The 22,884-nt window shown below is 40.4% G+C and overlaps 1 protein-coding gene across 20 annotated transcripts in view; it reads right to left on the reverse strand.

The window, feature by feature from the left end:
* The window catches only part of MAGI1 (membrane associated guanylate kinase, WW and PDZ domain containing 1), a gene marked incomplete at both ends in the record, with an annotated part of 616,726 nt that overhangs the window by 63,255 nt on the left and 530,587 nt on the right, over positions 1–22,884 (reverse strand). For all 20 annotated transcript variants that reach the window (XM_082663456.1, XM_082663457.1, XM_082663454.1 and 17 more), the window contains 2 exons: positions 18,055–18,675; positions 19,192–19,374. In XM_082663456.1, the coding sequence (XP_082519582.1) occupies positions 18,055–18,675; positions 19,192–19,374 (804 nt within the window). The remainder of the gene's footprint in view (positions 1–18,054; positions 18,676–19,191; positions 19,375–22,884) is intronic.

The raw sequence follows: 22,884 nt of genomic DNA on the forward strand, positions 1-22,884 counted from the left end.
AGGCATGCAAATTTTAAAAGACTTTTTAAAGAGACTGCTAAAAAATACATGAGTGGGTCATGCCAAATCGGGGGAGGGGGTGTAGGGGCAGGTACGCTACTGGGCAGAGATCAGGGATTCTGTTAAACATCCTACAATTCACAGGATGGACCCCTGTAACGAAGAATTATCTGGCCCTAAGCAGGGTGGATAAATTGGGAGATTGGGATTGACATATACACACTACTATATATAAAATACATAACTAATAAGGACCTACTGTGTAGCACAGGGAACTCTACTTAATACTCTGTAATGACCTATATGGGAAAAGAATCTAAAAAAGACTGGGTATATGTATATGTATAAGTGATTCACTTTGTGGTTCACCTGAAACTAACATAACATTGTAAATCAACTATGCTCCAATAAATTTTTTTAAAAAAATGTTTTCTTGGAACGTTACCAATCCATTTGCTTCCATATCATCTGCAACAAGGGCAGAGGAGAGCGGAGGTGACAGAAACCGTATGGCCCACAAAGCGAAAATACTGACCAATCTGGCCCTTCCCAGAAGAGTCTGCCAACCCTGATTCTGAGTCAACATACTAAGTCCTATTGACCCTCCAAACACATCCCCAATGCCCCACTTCCCCAGTCCCCACTGCCATCACTTGATTCTACGCTGCCAACTCCCTTCTCCAACCACAATGGCCCTACTGGGTCTCCCCCTTCCATGCCAACTCCTCTAAAATCTACTCTTCCCACATATGCCAGAGGGACTGTCTAACAATGTTAATGAGATCTCATCCCTTCATTGCTTAAAACTGAACATCACACAGAAAATAAAATCCAAATTCCTAACCCTGGTTGTCGGTCTCTGAAACTCATCACCATTCCTCTTGCTCACCTTTCTTCAGCCACACTGTCCCACATTCTAGTTCTTTTCTGGGGCCTTTGCACTAACTGTCCCTTGTCTGTGGAATGCTGTTTCCTTCCTCGTGGTCATTCAAATCTCACCACCTAATCGAAAGCAGCCCTCTCGGCCCTACCCTTAGAACTTCATCCAGTTTTATTTTCTTCACAGCACTTCTCTCTGCATGATATCTTCTTGTTCATCTGATTATTTCTGCCCTTTCTCTCCTTCCTCTAGAATAAAAGGTTCATGAAATCAGGAGCAAACTTGTTTGTTTTTGGATGATCTGTTTGATTCATAGCACCTAGACAACGCCTGGCCCACCATGTTCATGAATTTCTCCCTGAAAAGGGGAAAACAAAAGAACCTCTTTACATTCAAATGTAGCCCTGTAGGTAGAAGCACAGAATGATTATTCTACAGTCTGCCGACCAATGTAATAATTCTAACTTGAAATTCCTACACTCTTCCAGAAAGGGGAAACGATGTCACCACTCTTTAATGAGAATTATAAATCACACACATTTATAATAAATAATACACAAAAACAATAACTCGGTGCATTAAGTTTACCTTCAAGGAGGATGAGACATTCCCTTACCGGAAAAAAACAAAAACAAAAACAATAATGCGGTTTTAGGTGTGCTGATCACTTTGCATTATGAATATAACAGGATTACAACTCAAACTATCCAACCAAGTCAAAACCTGCATATAAATGTTAGAACAAATAAATGCAGTCTGCTTAGGTTTAAAAATTAGGACCAAAATCAATTTAAAAGTTATGAGACCAAAAATCAGAGTTCTTTACTTAAGATGCTGAAAGTGAGGGGTAATTTGTATCCATTGTATAATGAAAGAACTAAAATAGAGACATTTTAAAATTTATCTCATCTTTTGCTATAAGTCGTCTCAAATGTAAATGTGGCCTACCCTCCTATAAGAATTCTCAAGTAAAATGCTTGATAACTTTCAACCATGGCAATAAATCAAAACAGCAACTTAAAAACTGCATTAGAAATAAAGGCAGCTCCTTAATAGTAAACACAAACGGCAGCCTGTTTAGCACCATGGAAGTGACAGCAAATTTGCTAAATTAACGTGAAAAACATTTAATAGCTAGGAAAATATTAGGTAGCACACTAGATTTGACAAGAGGACTCGACTTCCAAAATTACTAGAAAAACCAAGTACCACAGGTAAGCAGGGAGGTCAGTTAGTTTGAGATATAGAATCAGATAAATATACCAAGAAAACTTCCACATCTTCCTTTTTAAATAGAGGTCTGACAAACAGTAAATGCTGATGATCATACAGCAGATTATATATTATTTTATATATAAGAATTTAAGGTGAATTTTTCTTGCATTAAAGTTTCTTCCTCTTTTGGAGATTGGTTCAAGATGGAGGAGTAGAAGGACGTGAGCTCACCCCCTCTTGCAATAGCACCGGAATCACAACTAACTGCTGAATAATCAACAGGAAGACACTGGAACTCACCCAAAAAAGATACCCCACAACCAAAGACAAAGGAGAAGCTGCAGTGAGACAGTAGGAGGGGCACAATCACAATAAAGTCAAATCCTATAACCACTGGGTGGGTGAATCACAAACTGGAGAGCAATTATACTACAGAAGTCCACCCACCGGAGTGAAGATTCTGAGCCCCACATCAGGCTTCCCAACTTGGGGGTCCGGCAATGGGACAAGGAATTCCCAGAGAATCAGACTTTGAAAGCTAGCGAGATTTGATTGCAGGACTTCAACAGGACTGGGGGAAACAGAGACTCCACTCTTGGAGGGCACACACGAAGTAGTGTGTGCATCAGGACCCAGGGCGAAGGAGCAGTGACCCTATAAGAGAATGAACCAGACCTACCTCCTAGTATTGGAGGGTCTCCTGAAGAGGCAGGGGGCGGCTGTGGCTCACCACAGGGACAAGGACACTGGCAGCAGAAGTTCTGGGAAGTACTCCTCAGCGTGAGCCCTCCCGAGTCCGCCATTAGTCCCACCAAAGAGCCTGTAGCCTCCAGGGCTGGGTCACCTCAGGCCAAACAACCAACCGGGAGGGAACTCAGCCCCACCCAACAGCAGAGAAGCTGATTAAAGTTTTACTGAGCTCTGCCCATCAGAGCACCAACCAGCTCTACCCACCACCAGTTCCTCCCATCAGGAAGCTTGCACAAGCCTATTAGGTAGCCTAATCTACCAGAGGGCAGACAGCAGAAGCAAGAAGAACTACAGTCCTGCAGCCTGCGGAATGTAAAAACACAATCACAGAAAGTTAGATGAAATGAAATGGGAGAGGATTATGTCCTAGATGAAGGAACAAGATAAAACCCCCAAAAAACAACTAAATGAAGTGGAGATATGCAACCTTCCAGAAAAAGAATTCAGAATAATGATAGTGAAGATGATCCAGGACCTCAGAAAAAGAACGGAGGCAAAGATGCAGAGGATGCAAGATATGTTTATCAAAGACCTGGAAGAATTAAAAAAAAAAACACCTAGAAGAATTAAAGAATAAACAAACAGAGACGAACAATACAATAACTGAAATGAAAAATACACTAGAAGGAATCAATAGCAGAATAACTGAGGCAGAAGAATGCATAAGTGACCTGGAAAACAGAATGGTGGAATTCACTGCCATGGAACAGAATAAAGAAAAAAGAATGAAAAGAAATAAAGACAGCCTAAGAGACCTCTAGGACAACATTAAATGCACCAACATTTGCATTATAGGGGTGCCATAAGGAGAAGAGAGATAGAAAGGACCCAAAAAAATATTTGAAGAGATTAATAGTCAAAAATTTCCCTAACATGGGAAAGGAAATAGCCACCCAAGTCCAGGGAGCGCAGAGAGTCCCAGGCAGGATAAACCCAAGGAGAAACACGCCGAGACACACAGTAATCAAACTGACAAAAATCAAAAACAAAGAAAAATTATCAAAAGCAACAAGGGAAAAACGACAAATAACATACAAGGGTACTCCCATAAGGTTAACAGCTGATTTCTCAGCAGAAACTCTACAAGCCAGAAGGGAGTGGCATGATATATTTAAAGTGACAAAAGGGAAGAACCTACAACCAAGATTACTCTATCCAACAAGGATCTCATTCAGATACCACGGAGAAATCAAAAGCTTTACAGACAAGCAAAAGCTAAGAGAATTCAGCACCACCAAACCACCTCTACAACAAATGCAAAAGGAACTTCTCTAAGTGGGAAACACAAGAGAAGACAAGGACCTACAAAAACAAACACAAAACAATTAAGAAAATGGTAATAGGAACATACATATTGAAAATTACCTTAAATGTGAATGGATTAAATGCTCTAACCAAAAGACACAGGCTCACTGAATGGATACAAAAACAAGACCCATATATATACTGTCTACAAGAGACCCACTTCAGACCTAGGGACACATACAGACTGAAAGTGAGGAGAGGGAAAAAGATATTCCATGCAAATGGAAATCAAAAGAAAGCTGGAGTAGTAATATTCATATCAGAAAAAATAGGCTTTAAAATAAAGAATGCGGGCTTCCCTGGTGGCGCAGTGGTTGAGAGTCCGCCTGCCGATGCAGGGGACACGGGTTCGTGCCCCAGTCCGGGAAGATCCCACATGCCGTGGAGCGGCTAGGCCCGTGAGCCATGGCCGCTGAGCCTGCGCGTCCGGAGCCTGTGCTCCGCAACGGGAGAGGCCACAACAGTGAGAGGCCCACATACAGCAAAAAAAAAAAAAAAAAACAAAACAAAAAAACAAGAAAATAAAGAATGTTACAAGAGACAAGGAAGGACACTACATAATGATCAAGGGATCAATCCAAGAAGAAGATATAACAATTATAAATATGCATGCACTCAACATAGGAGCACCTCAATACATAAGGCAAATGCTAACAGCTATAAAAGAGGAAATCGACAGTAACACACTAACAGTGGGGGACTTTGTAACACCACACTTACACCAATGGACAGATCACCCAGAAAGAAAATTAATAAGGAAACACAAGCTTTAAATGACACAATAGACCAGACAGATTTAATTTATATTTATAGGACATTCCACACACTTTCTTCTCAAGTGCACATGGAACATTCTCCAGGATAGATCACATCTTGGGTCACAAATCAAGCCTCAGTAAATTTAGGAAAATTGAAATCATATCAAGCATCTTTTCCGACCACAATGCTATGCGATTAGAAGTAAATCAGAGGGGAAAAAACGTAAAAAACACAAACACATGTAGGCTAAACTACACATCACTAAATAACCAAGAGATCACTGAAGAAATCAAAGAGGAAATCAAAAAATACCTAGAGACAAATGACAATGAAAACATGACGATCCAAAACCTATGGGATGAAGAAAAAGCAGTAATAATAGGGAAGTGTATACCAATACAAGCCTACCTCAAGAAACAAGAAAAATCTCAAATAAACAGTCTAACCTTACACCTAAACTAGAGGAAGGAGAACAAACAAAACCCAAGTTAGTAGAAGGAAAGAAATCATAAAGATCGGAGCAGAAATAAATGAAATAGAAACAAAGAAAACAATAGCAAAGATCAATAAAACTAAAAGCTGGCTATTTGAGAAGATAAACAAAATTGATAAACCTTTAGCCAGACTCATCCAAAAAAAAGAGGGAGAGGACTCAAATCAATAAAATTAGGAATGAAAAAGGAGAAGTTACAACTGACACCGCAGAACTACAAAGCATCCTAAGAGACTACTACAAGCAGCTCTATGCCAATAAAATGCACAACCTGGAAGAAGTGGACAAATTCTTAGAAAGGTATAACCTTCCAAGACTGAACCAGGAGGAAATAGAAAATATGGACAGACCAATCACAAATAATGAAATTGAAACTGGTTAAAAATCTTCCAACAAACAAAAGTCCAGGACCAGATGGCTTCACAGGTGAATTCTATCAAACATTTAGAGAAGAGCTAACACCCATCTTTCTCAAACTCTTCCAAAAATTTGCAGAGAAGGGAACACTCCCAAACTCATTCTACGAGGCCACCATCACCCTGATACCAAAACCAGACAGAGACACTAAAAAAAAATAAAATTATAGACTAATATCACTGATGAATATAGATGCAAAAATCCTCAACAAAATACTAGCAAACAGAATCCAACAACACATTAAAAGGATCATACACCATGATCAAGTGGGATTTATCCCAGAGAGGCAAGGATTCTTCAATAAATGCAAATCAATTAATGTGATACACCATATTAACAAACTGAAGAATAAAAACCATATGATCATCTCAATAGATGCAGAAAAAGCTCTTGACAAAATTCAACACCCATTTATGATAAAAACTCTACAGAAAGTGGGCATAGATGGAACCTACCTCAATATAATAAAGACCATATACAACAAACCCACAGCAAACATCATTCTCAATGGTGAAAAACTGAAAGCATTTCTTCTAAGATCAGGAACAAGACAAGACTGGCCACTCTCACCGCTATTATTCAACATAGTTTTGGAAGTCCTAGCCATGGTAATCAGAGAAGAAAAAGAAATAAAAGGAATCCAAATTGGAAAAGAAGAAGTAAAACTGTCACTGTTTGCAGATGACATGGTACTATACATACAGAATCCTAAAAATGCTACCAGAAAACTACTAGAGCTCATCAATGAATCTGGTAAAGTTGCAGGATACAAAATTAATGCACAGAAATCTCTTGCATTCCTATACACTAACAATGAAAGATCAGAAAGAGAAATTAAGGAAACAATCCCATTCACCATTGCAACGAAAAGAATAAAATACCTAGGAATAAACCTACCTGAGGAGGCAAAAGACTTGTACTCAGAAAACTATAAGATGCTGATGAAAGAAATCAAAGATGACACAAACAGATGGAGAGATATACCATGTTCTTGCATTGGAAGAATCAATATTTTGAAAATGACTATATTACCCAAAGCAATCTACAGATTCATGCAATTCCTATCAAATTACTAGAATAAAAAATCTTACAATTTCTATGGAGACACAAAAGACCCCAAATAGCCAAAGCAATCTTGAGGGGAAAAAAAGGGAGCTGGAGGAATCAGACTCCCTGACTTCAGACCATACTACAAAGCTACAGTAATCAAGACAATATGGTACTGGCACAAAAACAGAAATATAGATCAATGGAACAGGATAGAAAGCCCACAGATAAACCTACACACATATGGTCAACTAATCTATGACCAAGTAGGCAAGGATATACAATGGAGAAAAGACAGACTGTTCAATAAGTAGTGCTGGGACAACTGGACAGCTACATGTAAAAGAATGAAATTAGAACACTCCCTAACACCATACACAAAAATAAACTCAAAATGGATTAAAGACCTAAATGTAAGGCCGGACACTATAAACCTCTTAGTGGAAAACATAGGAAGAACACTCTATGACATAAATCACAGCAAGATCTTTTTTGACCAACCTCCTAGAGTAATGGAAATAAAGACAAAAATAAACAAATGGGACCTAGTGAAACTTAAAACCTTTTGCACAGCAAAGGAAACTATAAACAAGATGAAAAGACACCCCTCAGAATGGGAGAAAATATTTGCAAGTGAATCGACAAAGGATTAATCTCCAAAATATATAAACAGCTCATGCAGCTCAATATTAAAAAAACAAACAACCCAATCAAAAAATGGGCAGAAGACCTAAACAGACATTTCTCCAAAGAAGACATACAGATGGCCAAGAGGTACATGAAAAGCTGCTTAACATCACTAATTATTAGAAAAATGCAAATCAAAACTACAATGAGGTATCACCTCACACTGGTCAGAATGGCCATCATCAGAAAATCTACAAACAATAAATGCTGGAGAGGGTGTGGCGAAAAGGGAACCCTCTTGCACTGTTGACGGGAATGTAAATTGATACAGCCACTATGGAGAACAGTACGGAGGTTCCTTAAAAAACTAAAAATAGAATTACCATATGACCCAGCAATCCCACTACTGGGCATATACCCAGAGAAAACCATAATTCAAAAAGACACATGAGCCCCAATACTCATTGCAGCACTATTTACAATAGCTAGGTCATGGAAGCAACCTAAATGCCCATCGACAGACAAATGTATAAAGAAGATGTGGTACATAGGTACAATGCAGTATTACTCAGCCATAAAAAGGAACGAAATTGAGTCATTTGTAGAGACATGGATGGACCCAGAGACTGTCATACAGAGTGAAGTCAGAAAGAGAAAAACAAATATCGTATATTAAAGCATATATGTGGAATCCAGAAAAGTGGTACAGATGAACCGGTTTGCAAGGCAGAAATAGAGACACAGATGTAGAGAACAAACGTATGGACACGAAGGTGGGAAAGCAGGGTGGTGGAGGGGGGTGGTGGGATGAATTGGGAGATTGGATTGACATATATACACTAATATGTATAAAATGGATAACTAATAAGAACCTGCTGTATTAAATAAAATAAAATAAAATTCAAAAAAAAAGTTTCTTCCTCTTTTTAGAGTAAAGATACTTTACATAATAAAATAATTTAAGTTAAGCTCCTTAACCTCAGTCCAGGATTAAAGATGAGATGCTTCCTGGCCAGGTGGAAGCCCTATAATCCCCATTAAAAGTTGATGAGCTGTCTCAGGATTAGGACAGAGCAGATCGCCCAAGTGCTAATACAAGTCTTTCATGTTCTCTGAGTCTCAATTCCTTGTGACCCCTTAACATCCAGTTAACACATGTAAAGAGCTTAGAGCAGTACCTACACATGGAAAGAATTTAATAAATAGGACCTATTATTATCATTATCTGTATAAAAAGAAATGTATTAACCATAAAGTTGCCTTCAATTCCATATTTTTCTTCTGTCAAACGCATATAAGAGAAAGGGTAAAATAAAGGACATGCAACATATCACTTTTGCGGGCAAAATAATCAAAATCTCGCGAGCAGCAATGGCCAACAGCATTTTTTATGAGGGTGGAAAGGTTCTATAACTGCACTGTCCAATATAGCAGCCATTGGCCACATGTGGCTATTCGGTTCTTGAAACGTGGCCGGTTGGACTAAATTTTACATCGTATTTAGCTTTAATTAATTAAATGGCCACACGTGGATAGTGACTACTGCACTGGACCTGGAGAACAGGCTTAATTGGACCAACATGATCCACTGCCACGAAATGCATTTCCTTGTCATTTATTTATTTATTTAATTGAAGTAGAGGTGATTTACAATGTTGTGTTTGGTAACCTTGAGTTTGTTTTCTATGTCTGTGGGTCTATTTCTGTTTTGTATATAAGTTTATTTGTATCATTTTTTCCTTGTCATTTAGAACAGCCTGTGACAGAGGGCATGGGCTTTACAGGCCAACAAAACTGGGTTGGAAGTCAGCCTGTCTCACCTTCATGCTGTGTGATTTTCGAGGTGGTCCATCTCCCGCGGCCTGTTTCCCCAGCTCTAATGATAAGCTCTCACCCCAGAAAGTTCTCTAAAGGATGATGAGCATTTATGAAAACAAAGGGCTTTGCATTAATTCACAGCTTTCCTTCAATATAGATGATTTTCTGAAGACCTACAATGTGCCAGGCATGTTTTTGGTGGTGGGGATCAAATAATGATTGAGACCCAGTCCCTACTCTCACAGAGACCACAAAGAAGCGTCCATGGCCTCAGAAAGCAGGACAGAGCAGAGCATGATGGCGGTGGACGCTGTTTTCTTTTCTACGGAGTGGTCAGAGCAGGCTTCTTGAAGGAAAGGACCTTTGAGCAGAAGCCTCAAGGGCAGGAGTGAGAAAGCTCCTTGGCTCTCTGTGACAGGAAATACACAGAAGAAAGAGCAAGTGCTTGTCTGTGACACAGGACTTTGGAGTTTACTCTGAATGATGGGATGTCATCCTGACATGAGCAGCGACTGGATCCAATTGACTTTAAATCACTCTAGCCGGAGAATGGACTAGAGGAAGCCTTGAGACCTGTTGCAAGGCCACAGCAAGGCCAGTTGCCACATGATGGACGGCAGAGGCCGGGGAAGAGGTGGGAGGATGACACGACAGAGGAGGGGGAATAGATGGGATGTGCTGACGTGAATACACAGACCCCACCACTATTAGGATATCACTCTGCCGGCAACCTGAATTCTCCTTTCCGAGGCCCTGCAGCTCAACTGAAGAGATTCTGGCAGTCAAACACTTGAGCAGTGCAATTTGCAATTCATTCTCCAGTCCGAGACCAGAGGGCAAAGAGAAAAGAGGCACCTGATCACCCAGGTTTAACTCTCCGGCAGCGCGGTTCTAATTAGGATGGTTTTGCATCATTTCAGACGTGGAAAAACACACGCAGAGAAGAGCTAATGCTAATCACATGCTTGGATGATGAGATAAGATATTGCTTTCCCTGTGTGGATCGATGACGATTTAATGAACTATCATCAGCAAATATGGATGAAAATTAAGTGGCATTAATTTGCCACGGACTTCAGACCTTACTCATTCTTTCATGTATAAGATGTACTCCTTAATGGTATTGGAGCTTTTCATCTACAAGCCAGGAGGCTGCTTAGCATAGTGGGTAAGAGATCAGTCTCTGGAACTAGAATTCCTGGGTTCAAATCCTAGCTTGCATTTATCAGCTGTGTGATTCTGGGTAAATCACTGAGCTTCTCTGGGGCTCAGCACCCTCTCCTCTAAAGTGGAGGTAAGGTTTTAGTCACCTCAGAGGGCTCTTGAATTATGATATGTAAAATGTTTAGAACCAACTACACCTGGCACATTGCAGAAGCGTTTAATGTTTTTATGTATTACAAATGCTTGAACCAAGGAGGAGTCTTATACATGCTTCCCAACTAAACCAGAAATTTCTCTTTTGCTTTATACTAAGCAAGTTCAGCTGTGGAATCTCAACACCTCAACAAAAGCAATTCCTTCACTTCTTTTTTTTTTTTTCCTACTAATCACTGCCTTCATTTCCCACAGGGTCCTATTCAGAATCACACTGCAAATGGATGGTTCCAATGTGGTCACAAGAGTGGGATGTTGTGAGGTTTTATTTCTGCCTGTGTGTACACGTATGTATTGCTTGTACCATGGTTACAATCCTGGTACATAGTAAGTAATCAATGATTATTGTAACATTATTACTATCACTACCATGATTTTCATATTTCATTTTGCCTTTTAACATCTTTTTATCTTTCTGAAGTTATGAAGAGTGACTTCAAAACTATATAATTAATTTCCTAATGTGACTTGCAGAGAAAGTTTAATTTATCCAGCTAGTATTTACTAAGACCTTACCACATGCCAGGTTCCCCATGACGTGCCAGGGATACAAAAGTGCAAGTTGGATACAGTCCTCCCCTCCAGGAATCCTAACATTTCATTACTTTATATTCAGATCCTAAAATTACTTAGTGCCCTGACAAGCACACTCAGTATACAAAGCATCACTTCTGATTCTGTTGTGATCAGTAAAAGCCACTGGAGCGTTGTGCTCAAAAGAAGCATCTCTGAGACCAAGTCTTCCTTTCTATCCTCCTCTGAAGTAGAAACATGTCAAATTTGGGAGCTGCAATGGATCTTAGGGAAGATGGAAAACCTGTTGCTTAGAAATCGGACTTTAAAAGAAGAAATTACTTAGAAATGAAAATAACTGTTAAGTTATAAACTTATTTCACTCTCAAGTTATATGTCACAGAATCAAAATGAGAAGGGACGACGAGGGCAGAAGCCTAAAACTGATTGCAATTCTGATTTTACATCAGCATTGCCAGTGCAGCTTCTAAAAAAAATACAGGTGCCTGCACATCATGCACTGAAATTAAAATTCTGCAGGTACACACTGGAGTTTGTTTTTTCTTTTTTAAAAAAGAAACCCACCATACCCAGTGGCTTCTGATACTAGAGGATATCAGTAAAACACCACTGATTTATCATGTGACTGCTTCTAGGTCAGGAATTGGTACAAATGCTACCTTTTTTCAGATGACTTGCCTAAGGTCACAAAGGGAAGAAAGGCAGGAGTTGCAATTTAAACTCGTATTGTCTGACTCTCGAATCTTGTGGTCTTTCTCCTACACATCAATGAGGCCATTTTTTGGCATAAAATTAGAGTTAGCAGGGGTCACCCTAAAGATGAGCTAGTGCAAAATATCCATTTTTTTGGATAAAGAAATGAGTCTCAGGGCAAGAGTTGTAACCCAGTCAGAGGTACAGAGGAGCTATGGGCACAGTTTGAACTAGAGGCAGGCTCCTGGAACCTCTAGTTCAGCGTTTTCTTCAGTACACTTGTTCTCTCTAAAGTAAAACACACATTCTCCAATTTCATAAAGTATTCCAAATTGTCTTTTAAAACAGGGTATTCTGACTCCACCCCAAATGAGATCTTCAGGAGTGTCATACCTCCCACTAGGCATAAATTAGCCAAATATACAAAAAACACAGGGGGCACAGGTAGTTATGCTACATATAATATAATCCCCTTAAAAAATTATTTATTTATTTGGTCGCGTGGGGTCTTAGTTGCGGCAGGCAGACTCCTTAGTTGTGGCATGCATGTGGGATCTAGTTCCCCAACCAGGGATCAAATCTGGGCCCCTTGCATTGGGAGCTGGGAGTCTTATCCACTGCGCCACCAGAGAAAACCCAATATAACCCCTTTTCTTTTTTTTTTAAAACCATTTTTAAAGTCTTTATTGAATTTGTTACAATATTTTTTTAAATTAATTATTTTTGGCTGCATTGGGTCTTCATTGCTGCACATGGGCTTCCTCTAGTTGCAGTGAGTGGGGGATATTCTTCATTGCAATGCGCGGGCTTCTCATTGTGGTAGCTTCTCTTGTTGCAGAGCACAGGCTCTAGGCGCACGGGCTTCAGTAGCTGTGGCACGCGGGCTCAGTAGTTGTGGCTTGCGGGCTCCAGAGCAGAGGTTCAGTAGTTGTGGCGCACAGGCTTAGTTGTTCTGTGGCATGTGGGATTCTCCCAGACCAGGGATCGAACCCGTGTCCCCTGCATTGGCAGGTGGACTCCCAACCACTGTGCCACTAGGGAAGTCTGAATTTGTCACAATATTGCTTGTTTTATGTTTTGGTTTTTTGGCTGTGAGGCATGTGGGATCTTAGCTCCCTGGCCAGGGATCCAACTCATAACCCCTGCATTGGAAGGCAAAGTCTTAACCACTGGACCACCAGGGAAGTCCCACTCCCTCTTTTAAAGTAAAAAAAGCTTTATGGAACAAATTCTACATCTTTTTTAAATTAAAAAAATATATATTCAAAACAATAGTAATCACCTTCTAGCATGATTTTCCAAATGCTTAAAAAAGCCTCTAGACTCACACTGGTGTCAGGTGATGGGCTGTCTGAATGCAAATACCATGTGAAAAATTAAGAAAAATAGAAGGCATTCTCCTTACTGGCCAGCAGAGGGAGGAGGAGGAAAGGACTTACCATGGGAAGATGGGCAGCCAGGCACAGGAAGGAGGTGCTGCCCTTTAAGAACCTGAGTGACATCCATAGGCACGGACATGTTTATAAAGAAGACACTTGTAAACAAATAAGTAATGGTCCCAGCTGCCAGGGCTATGGATAGACACGCCCAGCAAGCCCAAGCCTGACCTAGGAAACTGTCTCTGGAAATTTACAAATAATATTTCAACCTCTGCTTACTTCCATTGGTGGGAGGGGGATTAAAGAAAAAAAAATGCTAAAACCCCAAATGCACCTGATTTCGACCGGAACAAAAATAAAAAATGAGCTTGGGAGTTAAGAGTGAAAACCAAAATACAAATGTAGTTAAGTTCTGCCCCAAAGTAGAAAAGACTAGTTCTTTAAAGCACAGAAAGCCCCACCTTTGAGATATTTATTCCTGAGAATCAAGAGAGGTGTAGACTTAATGAGTTTATCAATCTGCTTACCAGGAGTTATGATGGAAATAAGATTCATTAGAAAGAATCAGTGAAGTGGCCATTTACTCTCTCATTTAACCTAGCCTCTATCCTAAACGATCATCAAACCTTCTCATTTACACCGCCATCATACAAGAGGAATGATTAAAATGCCAGCCCCAATTCAAGTAATGATGTATGGCAGAAACAAATACATTTATATGCTTTCTAGAAAGATTAATAGTAGCTGGTGTTAGCTTGCCAAGTGCAGACGTACAAACTTTCTATCTGACACATAAATCAAACATAAGGCATATGGCATATTTTAAAGACTGCTGATGTTACAATGATTTTAAATTACTCAGGTTTTGGAATAAACTATGTAGATGTTGACTAATGTGGAAATATATTCTGGATCTTCCCTTATTAATTTAATGTTATAAAATATAATGGCATTAACCAAAAGAAGGTCTTAGGAATTAAGAAGAGAAAATGTAAACATATTTGAAATCAAGGGGTATATTTTTATAATGAGTTGTTTGCTAATTTGGGCAAATTCATTACAATATGGCTCCAGTAACCACTGTAAGGTAGTAAACTACAATGAGACTTTACTTTTTGGTCTCCTTAAAAGTGAAGTGAATGGAAAAGAAAAAGTGAACAAAATGGCAAAAGAAACGAAGGAGCAAATAAATGAAGAAGGAGAGCAGGGTGATTTGTGATGTCAAATGAGCAGTGGCTGAATCAGAGATGCCCTGATGTACCAAGAACTATCTAAAAGTTTCCAAGTTGCCGGCCACTGAAACCAGCAATTGTGCAAAAATCAGTGGTGTTCAGGGTTAAGTAGGGCAGAGCACTAGACTGGAAACCAAAGAATCCAGGTGAACTTCTCAATCCTACTGTTGGCTGGTATGTTCCTTTTCAGGGATGTGGTAAAAATGACATGAGAGTTGTGTGTAGGTTTGAAAAGCGCTTTGTAAACTGCTCGCTGGTCTGTACGTGCAGGGGCCATCACCCCACCCCCTCCCTCTCCTCCTCGTCCTTAACCTCAAGTCACTTCCTACCACATCTTGGTCACTGTTTAAAACAAAATGATCTGTGCAGTCAAGTGGTCTAGGTATAAGAAGAAGCTTCAAAATTTTATTGGTAGAAATAACTTTTTAAAAAATAAAATCTGGGGCTTCCCTGGTGGCGCAGTGGTTGAGAGTCTGCCTGCCGATGCAGGGCACACGGGTTCGTGCCCCGGTCCGGGAAGATCCCACATGCCGCGGAGTGCCTGGGCCCGTGAGCCATGGCCGCTGAGCCTGCACGTCCGGAGCCTGTGCTCCGCAACGGGAGAGGCCACAACAGTGAGAGGCCCGTATACCGCAAAAAAATAAATAAATAAATAAAAATAAAGTAAAAAAAAATAAAATCTGCAAAAAAATTTTAAAAATCTGCAAATGGGTTTTACACCTGTTCAAGAAGGGTGGACTGAGCATTGTGATTCACACAGACAGTTCTGAATTTTGGATTTCCTTCCCACAACCCCAGTCATTTTGATCACAGAACACACAGCTTCACGAGAGCCCGAGGACATGGCTGTTGCGACATAAACAAGCTTTTCTGTCTCAATGAAACCGAGAGGAAATAAAAGTCTGGGTCCTGATCTCTTTTCAGAGGGTCAGAATACTCTGTTCATGAAACACATCCTATTGGCAAGGGTCAAGGAAATGACCAAACTCAGGTCCATTGTGGGAGGTGATCAATCAAGATTAGTCACAAATACAGACCCAGGAGCAAGACATTTCAACAGGCGTAAAATGTTTCTCAGTGTGAGGTCCTGGGAGTTCCGGTGGCACAGAGGTGGGGGGTTGCTGGCAGGGGAAAGAAAGCCAACTGTCTCAGGATTTAGAATACCCCACTTCTCTGAGATCCATAACCCCTTCATTAAAATGTGCATATGCTGAGATGTTTTTGATACGATTGGTGGAGCCGTTGTTGCTGCCAAGTATAAATAATCACATATCCATTCATTCATTCACTACCTATTCATTCATGAACACCTAGGGGGAGTCAGGTACTGTGTTAAGTACTGCGGATTCAGCTGTCAACATGCAGAGGTGGGCTCTGGCTTTCTGGAGCTTATATTCGAATGAAAAAGAGAGAGTAAAGGGAACCCTCCTACACTGTTGGTGGGAATGTAAACTGGTAGAGCCACTATGGAGAACAGTATGCAGGTTCCTTAAAAAACTAAAAATAGAGCTACCATCTGATCCAGCAGTCCCATTCTTGGGCATATATCTGGAGAAAACCGTAATTCAAAAAGATACACGCACCCCAATGTTCATTGCAGTGCTATTTACGATAGCCAGGACATGGAAGCAACCTAAATGCCCATCAACAGAGGAATGGATAAAGAAGATGTGGTACATATACACAATGGAATATTAGTCATAAAAAAGAACGAAATAATGCCATTTGCAGCAACTTGGATGGACCTAGAGATTGTCACACTGAGTGAAGTCAGAGAAAGACAAATATCATATGATATCGCTTATATGTGGAATCTAAAAACAAAGGGTACAAATGAACTTATCTACAAAACAGAAATAGATTTACAGATGTAGAAAATAAACTTATGATTCCCGGGGATAAGGTTCGGGGAGGGAAAAATTCAAAGATTGGGATTGCCATATACACGCTACTATATATAAAGTAGATAACCAATAAGGACCTACTGTACAGCACAGGGAACTCTACTCAATACTCTGTCATGACCTATATGGGAAAAGAATCTAAAAAAGAGTGGATATATGTACATGTATAACAGATTCACTTTGCGGTATGCCTGAAACTCACATAACATTGTAAATCAACTATACTCCAATAAAAATTTTAAAAACTATACTCCAATAAAAAAAAAAGAGAGAGGAACAAAAAAAATAAGTAAATATATAAAACAATGGCTTGGGATAATAATGATCATAATAAAAGCTATTAAGAAATGGGGTGATGCAGCAGAGATTACATAGGAGTGCTGGGTGCGACTTTAGATAAGTAATCAGAGAACCCCTCTCTCAGGAGGAGCCCTGAATGAGACCGAGCCAGCCAAGGGAAGAGCTGGGGAAAAGAGTCTTCCAAGCAGTGGAAACAGAAAGTGCAAAGGCCCTGAGACAGAAGGGCTTAGAGTAGTGAAGGCACTACAGAAAAGAAGCCAGGTGGCCAAGCACGGTGAGGAAGGGACAGGAGTATGAGACGAGGCTGGAAGAGTGGCCGAGAGCCACGTTTTGCATGCACGCTGTGTCGACCAGGTTCATGAGAATTAAAAGATAAAGGTTTTCAAAGCTTAATGGGTTTTAAAAAGCACAGTCTGATTTACATTTAAAGGTACTGAAACAGAGCAGGACCCTATGGTCCTTTCCCGACCATGTCCTCCACCTTTGTCTATTGAAAAACTTTACTCAAAGAATAAGTTTAATCAGAGAAGTGAGAAAATGCAGAAGCTAAGGAAAACAGTCAAACAGAACCAAATAATAACAGTTTAGTCATTAAGCAAAGTCAGGGACCTTTAGTTCCTTCTCAAGGGCTAAACATTCATAGCCATATCCTTTGAGCTGGTTTGTAGATACAGAAACCCACACCAGGTGGAAGAAATTAACTACATGATGACCAGACTGCAGCCATGACAGAAGCTGCCACAATTCTGAGAACTGGTCTCAAAGAAACGGGAACAAACTGACCCTGGAACTGAAGACTAACTGTACTTGAAACAATCAAGATGACACTGATCAGACCACTGCTTGGCCAATTTCAAGATGACTGTCAGAGCTGACTGTGCTGTTTCTGCATTGTAACCCTCTCCCTCTGGCTATAAAAACTCTTGCCCACTGACTGTCTGCTGCGGGGGAATTGGCCTTTGGACATGAGTCCCCCCTCCCCCCAGGTTGCCCGCCTCTGAAATAAAACAAACTTTCCTTTCCACCAAGCTTGCCTCTTTATTAGCTTTTGAGTGGCAAGCAGCCAGACCCCACTTTCGGTAACAGTATCACTCTAGCTGCATGTCCCTTTGTATAAATACATAAAGTATAAACATAACCTTTATTCTAAAGAGGCTAGCATTTAGAGAAATCAGAAGGCATTTTGAATGCATTTCCCAATATTTAAATAAAAATGATCTTAAAGGAACAGACATGCAGAAAGCCCCAAGTAGCTACCTGATAACCAGTAAGTACAATAATGGATTTGGGTTTAAAAACAATGAAAGATAATAAATCTACATACCTCCTCGTTGCACTAACAATGTGACCTCACTTCCCTTTGGACATTCGATCAGCATGTCCACAACTTGGTTGTGAGTCAGAGCCTGCACGTTCTTCTTGTTAACTTCCACTATAAGATCCCCTTCCTTCAGGCCTCGGCACCTTGGACTGTCGACGATCTGTTTCACTCTTTGGCCGCCACCTCCAGGACTGTCCGCAATAGTAAAACCAAAGCCCATTGGCCCTTTGACTATATGAACAGTTATGAGTTCTGGCTGAGTGGCTATGGAGGAAGCCAAAGAGACAGTGTCATTGGGGTAACCATGGGAACCATTTGAAGCCACGTCTGCAGGGCTGCTTGGCCTGGCGTCCTTCATGCCATTGACTTTGCCTGTTTTACTGCTGTGACTAGCCGGCGAGTCATAGGTCTCTTGCCCATTCACAATAATTGGTTCTTTATCCAAAATGGCCACAGAGGTCACTAAACTCGTGTTGGGGTCATCTGGGTCAAAAGGCAATGGATAACCTCGGCAGAGTTCAAGATCCACGCTGGCACCGATGGGAATGGACTGGAAGATTTTCACAACTTGTGCGTGTGTGTGTCCCAAAACACAGGTGTCGTTCACACTCACAATCACATCTCCTGCAAAAGAGTTGACGGTTAAAAAAACAGTGCCCAGAAAAGTTATATCAATTTTATACTATCAAATCCTACCGATAGGAAGCTGAACTGAAACTGTTTGGGGGTAGTACCGTAAAGCACAAAGAGACTGCTTCTATTAGTTATTTTATGCTAATCAGGCATTTTTGTAGCATCTAGTGTCTTCCCTGCTAATGAGAATATAATGATCATTGAAAGAACATTGGAGCTTTCTTCTGAAAAAAATTCTCACTATAAAAAACCAAGGTGAGAATCATTTATTCAAATGGATCTACATTTTTAGTAAATTACTGCCTTACTGTACTCAACAGCACCCTAACAGTTCCCCAAAATGGGGAAATGTTAAAATGCTTCAAAGCTTTTCATTTATACCAGGGAATGCATTTACTTAGTGCAGGAACCTTGTTCATTCGCCAAGTTTCTAAAGGACACTTACAAACTTATGAAATCATGGTGTCATCTGGTCCTGACCACACAGGACCATGTGGTGTCTCATACCTGTTTCCATCTTGCCGTCCAACGCGGCGGGACCATCTAGGACCAAGCTCTTGATCTGCAGAAACTCGTCAGGCTCATCCCCTCCAACGACCGTGAAGCCAAAGCCACGACTGCTTTTCCGCAGCTTCGTGTGAATGAATTTGCCTTTCAACTCTGAAGGGTTTCGTGTAAAAAAGGGTTTGCCTGGATTAAAACAAGAAATGTGTAAGGAACATCACCAGGAGTGAAAAGATGAATTAACTAAGAAATGATAAGAACTTAGAGATAACTTCTCCAAGCTCCTGTGCTGGGGCATGTGGGCACAAAGGTGCCCTAAGAAAGTCCTCTCTTGATTTCAGTACTAAGGGAGTTCCTAGGCCCCTTTGTGTAAGGAGGGGGCTAGGGTACATAGTGTGTCAGCACAAAGATCCAAAAGAAAATGTAAGAGAAGGATGACATTGGTGTCCATCGTCTGACATGGATCCCTAGTTTTAGTTCATGTAGTCTGACAACAAGCTACGTGAAGTTCTTCAGAGAAAGAGGAGCGGGTCTTTGCTTGGTGTCTTCTGTTTTGTCATCGTTTATATTTTCCAGTATGGCTTCCAATATATTGCCCTGTGCTTGGCTTCCACTTATAAAACCAATTAAGCAAAAACTTTAGCTTTCAGACAAACAGAAAATTCATTCTCAAACTAAATAGATAATACTAGGAGACATAGTAGAGTCACAAAGAATAACTTGATAAAAATGGAGAATCACTATATTAAAAATTAAAGAGTCATAACTCTACTGTGAATTGAATTCTAAAATTCACCTGATTTTTCCTGTTCATTTGCATCGTTTAACAATTTGTGGAATTGCCTAGATATGTCTGCTGCTAAAACTTAATATTTAAAAAACGTTTAGGACATGTGGCTTAGAATATTTAAGGAAAAAGAAAAAAACCTGAACTAAACAAAACAGTAACAAGAGCCAGATGGCTCCAAATTCAGTTGTCTTGTTTAAAATAAATTAATAGATATACAGCTTCCAAACATGCTACCTAAGGATTTATTGAGTTTTCTTGATAACATTCACAAATAACATTTTGTACACAAACCCAAAATTTTATTTTGGGTTTGGGCATTTCTCTGTAATTAAGAAGCTCATTGGAATTTCCCTGATTACCCCGGGGAGTGAACATCATTCTATGCTCAGACTCTTTCAACTCTCCTAATTATATTTCCCATCTCCCACCCTGACCACAGCTTCTCCACATGCCCTATTTCTTTTCTATCAAAAATGTTATACAAATAAATAAATAAATAAAAATTAAAAAATAATAAAACAAACGAACAGGAGAAAAAGTCTCCATGTCTCTATATACCCCTGTAGTACCAGGCTGGCACCCAGGAAGGAAAGTTATTTTTGGTTAGCTGTATCTTTTTTAAAAGGTCTCTGGGCATACATACAATCTTTAATTGCACACTTCAAAAGTTTCTGGCTCTTAAGAAGGCTGTTTTAAATTGCCTGGAGTCACAGGTCTGCTCACTCACCTCCTCCTCTCTAGAGCAGTCCCAAGGCTGGTGGGAAGCACGACAAACTACAGCCCTGTCACCGTGGCTAATGAAAGGTGAGACCTAGCAGGATTCACCATGCGAAGTCGTCTGCCAGAGTGCCACGGAGGTGATGTCAAGCGCAGCCAGGGCTTGTACTGAAACAGTTGCTATGGTAATTACTAGATGGAAAATCGAGGACCGTTGAGATAACCCCCAAATTTTCCCTTTTGGGATATGTGAATAGCAGACATTCTTGAGGCAGAGGTTACTAGGGCGAGCTCGAAGGGAAATGTATTTCACTTATGCAAAGACATCAATAGCATCACCTTCTCAGTGAGACTTTCTCTGTCCACCGTATTAAAAACTGCAATACCTCCTTCAACATTCACAATCCCCCTTACCTGCTTCATTTCTGTTGTTAGCATTTACCACCATCCCACGCAGTATACATCTTACTTATTGGTTGGGGGTTTTGTCTCCCTCTCCCCAGCCCCTTGCAGGAGGGGCACTGCACATGCCCACCCATACAACACTAAAATGGAAACCCCATAAGGATTTCTGCTTGTATATCCAGTGTGTAGAACGTGGCCTGTTTCATTGTATGTGCTCCAAAAACGTGTGCTGAATGAATGAATGAACAACAACGCAAAGAAATGAGATTTAACGTGTCGTTGAGAAGGCAGAAAGAGGTGGTTGAGTGTGTAAGTTTCCCACCCTGATTATAGGCAAAGTTAGAAAATGTAAAAATGTATCTGGCAGATTATCTAAATGAAATGTTTTAAAGCCATTAGCATATTTTGAGCTCAGAATGTTTTCAGCTTAAGAGACATGAAGAAGACATTGAAATTACACCACTGACTTCCTGTTTCAACACTTAACTAGGGAGGGAAGATCAGAGGGTTTCACATTTATGCACATTTTATTACATTTTATGTATGGGTAGATCATCAGTTATTGTAGTTTTGGAAAAGAAATGCTTTTCTACCCACAAGCAGTGGAATGTGGAGCTCTCTGCTGCAGCCCTGTGGCACGTGTCATTTTCTAAGCGATGCTAATCTCTTTACTAGTCACCACTTGTAGATGTGGTTATGTGTGAGGACCACCTGGGCAACTTTTTAAAGATGTAGGGGCTGCCCTGGACTCACTGAATCAGGATCTTCTGGGTCTCGGCCCAAACATCTATTCCTGAATAAACCATAGGTGCTTGCTTCTCTGCCAAGCTGCACTATTCTTGGTAATACTGTTTGAATACCCTACACTAGTGCTGTCCAAGAGCACGTCCTGTGACGCAGGAAATGCTCTGTATCTGCACTGTCCAACGTGGCAGCTGCTGGTCACACGCAGCTCTTGAGCCCTTGAAACATGGCTAGTGGAACCGAGGAACTGAATTTTTGAGTTTTTAATTGTAATGAACTTGAATTTAACTGGTAACATGTAGCCAGTAGCAGCCAAACTGGATGGCACACATTGAGACTATGCAATGAAGTAACCCACAAAAAACTACAACAAAAAGGTGTTAGCCAAAAGCTAAGCTGTTCCTAATGACAGCTAGGGTTCAAATCTGTGCTCTACTACTTCCTGGCTGTGTGGCTTTGGGCAAGTTACTAAACCTCTCTCTGCCTGAGGGTCGGATGCATAAGTGGAGGTAATGAGGGTACCAACCTCAACATTCACATGATGGTTGTAAGGAAGAACTGTGGACAGATAACATAGGTAAAGTGCTTAGGGAGGTGGCTGCTGCATAAAAGAGCTCAATAAATGTAGGCTATTATTTTGATGATGGTGGTGGTGAAGTGGGTGGGGTAAACGGGCAGCTACAAAAATCTCTCTCTGAGTATTAAGGTGGAAGATGGAGAGATTTCCCAAGAGCAGATCTCTTTAAAATTATCATTTGCTGGGATGAGAAGTACACTCTTGATCAGAAGCAAGTTTAGTTGAGCAGTGAACTTAGCAAAATTAATATCAAACAATCAACCCTATTAGCTATACAGCTTCTTCCTGAGAGTACTGTCAGGAACATAGACCAGGATGCTTAACCAGCAGGCAGGGAACTCAGAGTTGTAACCTATGATGATAATATCCAATTTAATGTTTCTCACAATTGCAGCTTGGAGTCAAAGGGTATGGATTTAAACTGGCTTCTGTATCCATTATATTCCAAAGATATGACTATATG

Source organism: Grampus griseus, assembly GCF_964374135.1.
Source record: "Grampus griseus genome assembly, chromosome: 10".
Lineage (NCBI taxonomy): Eukaryota > Metazoa > Chordata > Mammalia > Artiodactyla > Delphinidae > Grampus > Grampus griseus.